At 39.4% G+C, this 11512-nt stretch overlaps 1 protein-coding gene across 2 annotated transcripts in view; it reads left to right on the top strand.

Annotated features, from left to right (window-relative positions):
* Positions 1–5656, top strand: part of UBE2K (ubiquitin conjugating enzyme E2 K) — a 56096-nt gene extending 50440 nt beyond the window's left edge. For both annotated transcript variants that reach the window (XM_080918698.1, XM_080918699.1), the window contains 3 exons: positions 2089–2188; positions 4404–4532; positions 4758–5656. In XM_080918698.1, coding sequence (XP_080774824.1) covers positions 2089–2188; positions 4404–4532; positions 4758–4832 — 304 coding nt within the window. In that variant the 3' untranslated portion in view covers positions 4833–5656. The remainder of the gene's footprint in view (positions 1–2088; positions 2189–4403; positions 4533–4757) is intronic.
* Positions 5657–11512: the final 5856 nt, after the last annotated feature.

Consider the following 11512-nt stretch of genomic DNA (forward strand, 5'->3'; position numbering starts at 1 on the left):
ATAGTGGTTATTTTAATTTATGAAATATAGACCTATATTTTGTGTGCAGTTTATTTTATTGGTGAGAACAGCTGCTGCCAGTTAGCATACAAATGCTGTCTTTCGTCATTTCGTTGGACGATCTGCTCAAACACTCCTAACTTCTAATTGTGCAGGTCCTAGGTGAGGAAAGTGCTCATTTCTTTAGTGCCTAAGTCATGAGCATGAGTAATACAGTCCTGACGTTCTTGCAGCTAGAGGAAGAGACAGGAGGATCCTGTTTTCCATCTCTTAAGATGATACAGTAGATTCTGTCCCAAACCTGAGTCCCCAGTCCTGCCCATTCCACTATTCACTGACGGTCACTGCTTTAACACATGCTGCTTCCAATAAGTTGAGGTTTCTTTTTTCTTAAAAGATTTATTTCTTTATTATATACAAGTACAATGTAGCTATCTTTAGACAAACCAGAGGAGGGCATCAGATCTCATTACAGAAGGTAGTGAGCCACCATGTGGTTGCTGGGATTTGAACTCAGGACCTCTGGAAGAGCAGTCAGTGCTCTTAACCACTGAGCCATCTCTCCAGCCCCAAGGGTTGTTTTTGTTTTTTTTTTTTCCCCCCCTAAACATTTAGTATTGTCTCTTGTGTATTGTTATAGAAGCTGAAAAGTCACTAGGAATTTTTGTTTGTTTTGTTTGTTTGATTTTTAGGAATTAGAAACTCAACTAGAAAAGGCTGAGTTTAGAATAATCTTTTGTGTGATTAAAAATTGAGCTTACTAGGACTAGAGATAGAGCTAAAAAGTAGTGTGCTTGCCTTTACCACGGCCCATATGATAGCCTAGTACCTCAGCAAGAGCTTTGTATTTATTTTTATTTTATTTATTTTATTTTTTGAGACAGGGTTTCTTTGTGTAGTTCTGGCTATCCTAGAAGTAGCTCTAGAGACCAGGCTGGCCTTGAACTCAGAGATTCACCTTCCTCTACCTCCCAAACCTCATATTCCATCTCTACTCTGTTAGCATTGTAAATATTTCAGTATTAGTGAAGCAAATTTTAAACATAATTGTTTTATAAAGACAAAGGCTTTTGTTATAAATATGATTAGGATCATGGCTTAAATGATGAGATTTTTATTTTTAATTACGTTTATGGATTGATGTGGGTATATGCAGTCCATGTAGGTGCCTACACAGGCCAGAAAGTATCAGATCCCGTGGAGCTGGGGTTTCACGTATTTTTCTAGCTAGCCAGCATGGGTGCTAGGACCTAAACTTAGGTCCTTTGAGAGAACAGTACACATAGAGAATTGTGAGCCATCTCTCCAACTTCAAGCATACTATTTTAAATAAAAATTTATACTATTTTAGAATATTAAGGATTGATAACAGAATTCTTTATCTGCTTATTTTATGTAGCCATTAAAAGGTCTATTGGCTAAACTGTGGTAAAGGAATGTACTGCTTGCTCTTCGGTGATCCCAACTTGAATTCCTGGTACCCCTGTTGGGTGGCTTACAACTGTGTGACTCCTGCAGGAGAGGATCAGCTTCTTCTGGCCCCTCTCTGCGCCTCTACTTACATTCACAGACAGAAACAGAATTAAAATAGAAAAATCTGTTAAAAATTCCACAGTTTGTTAGTATTTGTAACTTAAATTTATGTAATTTCATTGTGCAGTTTGGGTAAGGGATGGAGATTGCTTAGTGGCTCTTGCAGTGTAATTGGCTTTGGTTCCCAGCATCCACACAGGGACTCATGAGCATCTCTAACTCCAGTTCTGACCTTCATGGGCACCAGACGTTTAGTGCCATACATACATACATGGAGACAAAAACTAACACAAAATCTAAGAAGAAAATCAATTAAAGAATGAAATCAGTAGATAAAGCTTACAAGGTAGGTAAATGGAACAAGCAGTGAAAAAGCAAGGTCAGGTCAGGATGAGGTAATTTGAATTGTCTTGGAAAGTAATTGTAAAAATTTTCAAAATGGCAACTATACACATGCTTGCTAACTACACAATTTTGGTTCAGTTCAGAAAGCAGACTTTGTTCGTGTCATTCAAAGTTCTTTTAACTGGAATATTTTTCTAATTTGAAACTTAGGGCAGCAGCAATGACTCTGCGCACAGTATTATTGTCATTGCAAGCACTGTTGGCAGCTGCAGAACCAGATGACCCCCAAGATGCAGTAGTAGCGAATCAGGTAAGAAGGCAGCTTTTGAAAGACTTTGTTAGAGCCGTGTCTGCAGTATTTAATGTGTGATGTCAGCATGTGAACATTCCATAGGGACTAAATGTGAAAATGGTTTCTTTTACTAAACTAATTTTGTTACATATAGTAAGATCATGTCACATAATAAATAACAAATTAACAGAATAAATAAATACAGGTTAGGAACTGCACTGTCACGCATGTCCCAACATCTACATTGCAGAGGTTCTTCATGAGTTCAGCTCTTCTTGAGCACTTAACTCTTACGTGTTATTCTTGGAGTTCATACAAATTTGAGATTACAGTCATTTTTTGGTCATTTGTCTGTTTTCTTTCCTCTCTAAGGAAACATCAGCCAGTCTTCACATTTTTTTAAAAATGTTTTTTAAATATGCTCTCTTTGGCTGGAGAGATGGTTCAGAACTTAAGAGCACTAGCTGCTCTTCCAAAGGACCCAGGTTCAATTCCCAGCACCCACATGGCAGCTCATAACAGCCTGTAGCTTTAGTTTCAGGGCACACAAAATGGGCATACATTCAGGCAAAACATAAATGCACATGGAATAAAGATAATTTTAAAAAATATGCTTTCTTTTTAAAAATATTTTATTTATATAACACTGTAAGCTGTCTTCAGACACACCAGAAGAGGGCATTGACCCCATTACAGATGGTTGTGAACCACCATGCGGTTGCTAGGAATTCAACTCAGGACCTCTGGAAGAGCAGCCAGTGCTCTAACCACTGAGCCATCTCTCCAGCCCCTGCTCATTCTTTTGGTTCATGCTTCCTTAGTTCCACTGCTAGACTTAAAGTGCTTGGAGCTACAGTTTTTTATAGTTTGCACATATGTGCTATTCATTAATATATTTGGTAGCAGAACTTTTCTTGAAGTTTAGCTTTGATTTTCCCACAAATTGAGATAAATGGAGATATAAAATAAAAGGTGACTTTTGAAAAAATTATTAATTTTATGCACATTGCCTGAATGTATATCTGTGTAAGGGTGTTGGATCGTGGAGGTACAGTCAGCTGAGAGTTGCCATGTGGGTACTGGGAATTGAACCCTGGTCCTCTGGAGTAGTAGTCAGTGTCCTTAACCTCCCAGCCATCTGTTTTCTTCCATAGCTGATTTTAACACCTAAAGTAGTGTTTGTGTTGTTTGTTACAAAGTATTGCTTGAAATACATTAGGTATATCCTTTTAACCTAAGATATATAATTAGCCTTTTAGTTTGGCAAGAGCTGGCTGTGGCTAAGCACTCTATAGGTAGAAGTTGTTGGATCTCTAAATTTTAGGCAAGCCTGACCTGAACTAGAGATAGCAAGTTCTAACCAGGGCTACATATTTTGAACGTTTTGAAGAGAGAGAAAGCAATGTTGGAGGGAGAGGAATGGTAAATTTACTGAGCTCTGGGGCTAGAGAGCTGGATGGCCTACTGGATAATCCTCTCCTGTCACTCTGAGGGCAACTTACTACTGTCCTCTTGGCCCTCCTGGGCATTTCCACATGTGTGCACATACACAAACGTAAATATAATTTAGAAATAGTGCTTTGATAAGGAACATTAAAATCAGTCATTATGCTTTGTTTTACTAGTATTTTTACAAATGAATTTACTTGTTTAACACTTTCTTGTTGGAAATCTTACTATGTAGAAGGGCTCTTTTGTGAGGTTTTCAGTTGTCTTCAAAAGTAATGTAAATTAGATATTTGAATGTTGGGTTTACTTTGGTTACTATACAGTAGAGCTCTAAGAGGTTCTGCCTGGTGCCATATTTGATTGTATTTGTCAGTCAGTGTTACTTATTAGCTAATGTTTATGTAACTTTACATGCTACTGATTTTCTTTAGTTGTATAATTTGCTATACAACAATTACAGCATTTTGATAAAGTTCATTTAACATTAGATGTTTGTTTAAAGAGTATTAACTTTGTCTTTTATTTTCACAAAGCTTCATTTCTTGAATGACATTTCTGCAATGGAAAACGAATCACCTTTTGTGTTTGGCACATGGTGTACTGGTTATTGAATTTCTGAACTTGGGCTTAGTAAGCTAATACAACCATTGATCTCCACAGCCCAGCCCAAATGAATCACATCTTAAAGATAAATGTGTTTTCTTTGGAACAAGCAAGTCATAGTTGAGCAGCTATGGTGACTCTCACTGTCTTGTCTCGTTAACCGCTTTTTCCCTCCATACAGTACAAACAAAATCCTGAAATGTTCAAGCAGACAGCTCGACTTTGGGCACATGTGTATGCTGGAGCTCCAGTTTCTAGTCCAGAATACACCAAAAAAATAGAAAACCTCTGTGCTATGGGTTTTGATAGGGTAAGTACCAGAGGAATTGATTTGACTATTCATTTTAAACTTCTGCACCCAGTCCTTGGGACAGGGGGACTAGCAATTTTAAAATCCTAGTTTTGGTTACTGGTGTTATGTCACTGGAATCAGCGATGATGTTTCCAGTCGTTGGAAGAGGGAAGAATACATGATTCTCAGTGGAGAGGATTTAGTTTCTGTGGGATGTGACTGCTCTTGTCCTCTTCTTTACAGAACGCAGTAATAGTGGCCTTGTCTTCAAAATCGTGGGATGTAGAGACTGCAACAGAGCTGCTGCTGAGTAACTGAGCACAGGAGCCGCGCCGCGCTCGCCTCTTCTGGAGGAGCACCATCACCTGTTATTTTTAGGATTCTGCATAAATTTCTTTTAAACTTGCATTCTTGCCTATTGATGTTATCTAGGCACCATTGGAGACTGCAAAAAAGAGAAAATTCCCTGCTCTGTAAATAAAGCTAATTAAACGTCTGTGTAAATTTAAAAAGGGGAAATACTTTTAATTTTTTTCTTAATAGTGTAAAAATTCTCTGAGCTAAGCTAAAACCATGGGAAACCATGCTACTTTAGTGTTTAGCAGTGTGACAGACTAGCGAGTTTGCTTCAGGGTTCTGTTGAGTAATTAGGATAACACTGGAGTCGGCCCTTCACACTGTGGTGTAGCATCACAGCTCCCCAGCCTGAACACGGATCCTCTGTGCCTGTGAACTTACTTGCATGCTTGTACTTGACTTCTTAGAATGGGTAGCTGAAAAGACCACCCTTATAAGCATTAGGACATTCTTGAATTAATGAGATTTATCCTGATTTAAAGATGGTGACCTACTCAGAGCTCTTCCGTCCCTGTGGACTGGTAGGGACACATTTTTTTCCCTGTCACCATCCAGAATGGAGATTCTCATGGTCAATTTCTTTTGTGTTTGGTGGGAAACGTGCTGAGGAACAGTGTCCTTTGTTCTGATTTAGCTCATAGGTTTGGAATGTTTTGTCCGAATTCTTCACTTTGTAAGTAGTAATGTAAAAAGGGGATGCCAATTTTATTTCTCTTACAAAAGGAGTAAATACTTGATGTTGCAGTATTTCTAGATTTAATAAAAGGACACTGCTTAGTTTTTCAGTGATTTTGACATTAATTTTTTAAATGATAAAGTCTTTGGAAACTTGAAGGGTGCAGCACCTGTCCCCTAGTCCTCAGCCTGACTCGGGTGTGACAGTTTGCTTTGTCAGACACTTGAGTTACTCTTCTTGCATTCCCCATGTTGATACATGAAAGCTGTGCTGTCTCACTGTAGATACCAGATGCACATAGAACAGGGGTGTATTCAAAATCTAGCTTTCTTTATGATGTTTCTGATAATGTGAGAATTGAAACTTTACCTTCTCTTGTACATAGACTTCCTGTCCTTAGTAACTGCCACATCTCCTTCTAAGTTCCAAAGCTTGAAAATCACTAGTTTTTCAAACTCAAGATACTTAATTTAACCATTTCAATTAAAGTTCAGATGAATTTATGTCGGCAGTTGTTACATAGGAGATACAATTCAAATTTTGAGGACCAATGCATAAATTACAGAAATGTAATGGAATCAGACTGAATTAACGATAGGCTGGATGTGTATTGAAAGTCATTCTAAAAGGTTTGTTTTCTTGAGGTGTTGATTCATCCTTTAGTCATGAAGTGTTTCAAAAATACTTTTTGAACCTATTAACTTAGCATAACTTCATTTGACTTTTATTAATCTTGATACTACAAGCAATAAAAGAACCATTAATATAACTAAAGATGTGAAGGTTCTTGTAAGGCTTTCACAGTTCACAGTGACTCTTCGGGCCGCTGTCCTGCACACTAAGCTCAAGCTGCTATGCTGTTGTCCATGTTTGTGCATGCACACATCTCCCCTTGCAGCTGCATCCTTCTATTGCTGTAGGTTATTTTATAAAGATGCCAAAGGAAACACGTTTTCTTTCTTTATTTTAATTAGCTAAAGCTTTGTGCTTTTTATTTTCTCGGATAAGATGGAAACATGTGAAATAACGGGCAGTTTTCCTCCATTGCTGATTAGGACGTTTTAGTGGAGGTGGCTTGGTGACACTAATATTTAGGTATTAGAAAGCATAGAACACATTTTTGAGTTTACTCTCTCCCTAAATTGTCAGGGTCTGTTGTCTGGTTGGAGGTAGGTGAGGACCGCTCAGAAGACTTGAGTCAGGCACTACCTAAATTGTCTCAAAAGCAGCTATGATCTATTTTTCTGTTGTTGTTTTGTTTTTTGCTTTGTTTTTTGCATATTGGCTTCAGATTGGCTCCACTAAACAAGTACCTGTCCCTAGAACCTAGGGAACTGGAGATGTACATATAACATGTGGTTTCATAGATTTTACATGACTACACCATCATCTCTTGTGATCCTACACTTGGGTGTCAGAAGCATGAGCTCAAGGCTGTCTAGGTTCATAAGTAGGACTGCTTGCAGTTCTTCCCAGCTGTTCCCCCACTGTACTCTTTTGTTTGTTTGATTTGGCTTTCTTTTATTCTTTTATTTCCCAATTTGTAAGTTTTGTTAATTAAAAAGAAACAGTTCAGGCTTTTATCCTGGTTTTATATACATTTAGGAAAACAATGCTAAAAATTTAGATTTAACAAAACATACCCTGATGGAAATTATCTTTGTGATTCTGCATCTAACAGTTTATCATCTTAGCAGGTCCTAAAAAGGTTCTGTTTTGGTCTAGGTCTAGTGGAGCTTTTACTCCCACGCTCTTGAAAGAGCAAGGCAGGCAGGTTCTGAGACGCCTGGTGGGAGGTGTGTGTCCAGTCTTAACTCCCTGCCCCCGTGATTGTAGTGAAGTCCCATTTAGAGCAGGAAGATTCCTTAGTATTCGCTGATCCTCTGATAGGCTGTTACATAGTCCTGCCTTTTTTCTGAGCCTATGCCTGACTTTTAATATAAAACTTATAGAGCATGTTGGGAACTTTGAGTTTTAAAAAAAATGTAAATGTTTGGAACCGAATATTTTGCGTTTGAGAAGTGTAACTATCAAATGAGATTAAAACAGTTTTTTGAAATTTTTTTATATTTCTGATTGTTGATGGCATTTAACACTATGCAAAAAAAAAACTTAAGTATCTGCAGAAAGAAATTGACAGTAGTATTGCTTACACTGTACAACACAGTGTGTTATATGTTAGCGGTTAGGCTGTTGGGCAAGTTTACAAATGTGGAAAGTGGAACCCAGCTGTGAGCATAGGCCTCACATAGCCTTTAAAGCTGCAGCAGACGAAGATGGTTTGCAGTCTAGTGTAGCAGGACCGGAAATGAAGTTTGGTGGGGTAAGGGTTTATGATGAATTTGGGAAGTGAACAGTAGAGTCAGGTATATTGTACATAGATAGATGGATTCAGTGTTTAGATAGGAAAGAGGAAGGTGTCTGTCCTTAGTTTACTTTATTTCAAGGACTTTGATAAAATGGTTCTGTATTAATTACTTTTTCTAGTTCCAAGGAGTTGATGTTTCAAGTTAGACTTTCATCCTTCAGCATCTGTTGGTGTCACTGAGGCCTAGCCTTTTCTCAAGCATGCTTTCCAGTGTCTACACGTGTTGTGATACACGATGCTGTTGGCACTGTTGCAGTACAGAGTACAGACCTTCAGCATAAGTTGGGCGGGGTGGTTGGTGTCTCCCCTCCCTATCTTGCTACTGCTTTCTTGGATCGCTAGAAACTCCAAAGCCTGCAGTCATCACCAGAAGGTGTCATAATTGTGTCTGTGGCTTGGTTCTTCCCACCACGCTGCTGTCTGGTCAGCTGTGGCACAGGTCTGTGGTTCTGAGGCGAGTGAATCAAGCCATTGCACTGTGCTTTTACTGATCATGTCTGCTTACTGTCCCCTACTTTCACAGGCATCATAACAGCTAGACAATGTCTTCGGGGGAAAAGAGACTTATTTAATGTAATTTAAAGAGTTTTCCAATAGAAAATGAAATATTATTGAAAGTAATATCTATTTTTTAGCTTTCAGCATTTGATGGTGCTTTGTCGTGGTGTCTGCTGGAAGTTACTGCCATTATAGGGATTTTCATTAACCTCACTTTGAAAGAACCTTGCTTGTTAGCTTCTTTAGATCTCTAAACAGTTTGTTAGTCATGGTAAATTCTGTAGGAGGGTCTATTCTGAGCCATTAACTTCTTGTAAGGGGAAAGTGGGCTGGTTACCAGAAATACCATTGAAGCAGGGTGGGCTGTGGGTGGAGGGCTGGGTGTCTGTCTTGAGAATTAAAAACTACGAAACACTTTTGTATACAACTGAATTTTTAAAAAAATAAACACATTTTTAAAGATGTTGAATTTTCCCCCTTATTGGGAATTCTTAAGAATAAATGCATGCACATCCCCCTCCCACCCCGCACATGTTCTTCTCTTACTTCTGGGTCTTGTTTCTAGACAGGGAATTAATTCATCACATTAAACAAGAAGCAGGTAGATGTGCTTCATAGTGATGGTGTGTGTACTAACAGGTTCTGTGAATTGTGTCAGGTCTTTGAATTTCTAGCCAAACCGGATTGTTTGTACTAGAATACTGTCGAGCTGAGTCCTGAGCTGGTGTTTAAGTTCTCCACTTCACATGGTGTTTGAGGCAACATTATTCAGTTTTCATGCTTGCACACAAGTTACGGAAAGGTGGTTGTACCATGAAAATTCTGAATGCTCTTGATATGTCAGGGATTAATCTTAGTTTTAAGATGGAGCTGGTACCAGGTGTGGTGGGCGTGATTTCAGTACTCAGGAGGCAGGGAGAGACAAAGATCTGTCTGAGGCTAGTGCTGTCTGTGTGTCCAGTTCCAGGTTTACCAACTATATCAGTAGACCCTATCAGATTTTCTGATTCTGTTCTTCATCTAGGTAAGTATTTAGTGCTTTACTGTATTTGTGAAGATCAGATAAGATGGTAGAGGTTGTGTTCGCACATTGCTCCAATCTCAGCACTTGAGAAGCTGGTATCTGGAATTCCAGACCTGATCCTGTCTTCACTTACTACACGCCTTAATTTGAACACCAGTTCTTGGCCAAACAGATTCCCTTTGTGTTCAAGCTCAAAATAGCAACAAAGTGGATTATTTAAAAGTTTGTTTTGGGGTGGGTGGGTGGGTGTGTGGCAGCTTGGGAAAGCAGATTGATCCTATCTTCGAATGTGGTAGAACTGATTGTGGTGTTGGGGAGTTTAGCTCAGTATCAGAGCACATGCCTAAGCTAACTGAACTGCATAAACATGTATAACCAGCAACAAACAGTATCCAGTAGGCTTCCCTGGGTAGTGTGTTGCGGGGCTATGTTGCTGAGAGAATGGCCGGAGTGAGGAGTATGAAATGCTTTTCATAGATCAAGGCTGCCTCAGGTGTATAAAGGACAGGAACCACTTGGTGTTTTGATCTTAGTTAGAGAACTAGTTCTCCATGGGCGAGTCCCTAGTACCAACTTTGAAAGGGAAGAAAACTGAGTATATACCTGCAATCCCGCCACTAAGGCTGGATGGCTATAATTGCCGTGAGGGAGAGTTATGTAGAATTGTAATCATGATACTATCATGTTCTTGTGAGGTAAGAGTCCTTTACCGTCTGCCCTAGGCAGTTCCTATGCTGTTAGAGTTAAGCCTTAGGGAGATCTTCTCTTCCCGAAGCATTGCTCGAAGGGATTTGGTAAGAGCATATGGACCTGGCACTATTAAAGACTCCAGAATTAATTGCCAGACAACCGGCCGCCTCAGTCCTACAGCACTTGCCCAGGTTATAAGGCCCATTGGCGTGCTAACACCGTCGAAGTCGAAAAGCAGCAATGACACCTGTAGGATGTGACAGTAAATTTGCAAGCATTCCTAAAACCTCAGCTCCATGAGAAATAGCTATCCATACAGAAATGTTTACCGGAGTTTTAAGAACGATACCAAGCATCAGTGACCATGTTCAATACAATGAGAAGAAAACCTGGAATTGTAACTTGCCTGAAATAGTCCTGCATCCAAAGCCTGGCATGGTGTCAGATGCTTGTCCTCATGCATCAACAGCATTTGGGAGGAGAATGGGCTTCGTGGGTCACCAGAGAGTACAGAACAATGTGCAGACTGGACCACATCACTCCCACAGTGAGACCTTGTCTCAAGCAAATGATTCACAGTACTGGTAACAAGTCAGAGAAACTTGTAGTTGGGGGAGGGGGATCTGAGATAAAACGGCATGACAATGCAAGCTTCCAAGTTTTGAGTACAGAGCACCTCTGTTTTGAAGTTTTTTGGCTAGTCTAGAGTGCTGGGATTCAAGATCTGTGCCGGATTGACTGGCAGTTCTGAGTATTCCTAGCTCAAGTGCTAATATGGAATATTTACAGAAGTTCCAGTTCGCAAGTTTAGTCTTACAGTTGGATTTTCAGAATATGATATAGAGAAACCTAAATGTTCGGAACAGAAATGAGAGGTTTACAATGGCCGCTGTCCAGCAGCCAAGTGCTGCCCTTTATACTTCTATGAAAGTGCAGATTATCGGGTGGGTCCACCATGCACAGCACTACAGTAGCATCAGCTATAGTGGAACAGGTAGAAAACAAAAACGGTAAGTTATAGGCAAAAAGAATTGTACTTGAAGCGATAAAACATCAATAGTATATTTTTCTAATGTAAACAACTTTTTCATGAATTGGTCACACAGCAGTGAAGTAAACCACAGCATAAGCATGTGGTCCCCACTAAGTCTCTAAAAAAGAAATGTGGGGTTGTGTACTGACATCTGTGAAAAAGCTAGGGTGCAGCTCGGGCAAAGTATGCTTTACATGTATGACAGCCAGAACTGCCAAAAACTCACCCGTGTGTATGTATTTTTAAGAGTTAATGAGAACCTACAGTCCACTCAGCAGTTCATACAGAGAACATGGCTCTCAGGAGTCATGTTATTATGACAAGCTCTCGTGAAGTCTAGAAATAGTTATGA

The sequence above is a fragment of the Micromys minutus genome (genome assembly GCF_963924665.1).
Source record: "Micromys minutus genome assembly, chromosome: 1".
In the NCBI taxonomy this organism is placed as follows: Eukaryota; Metazoa; Chordata; class Mammalia; order Rodentia; family Muridae; genus Micromys; species Micromys minutus.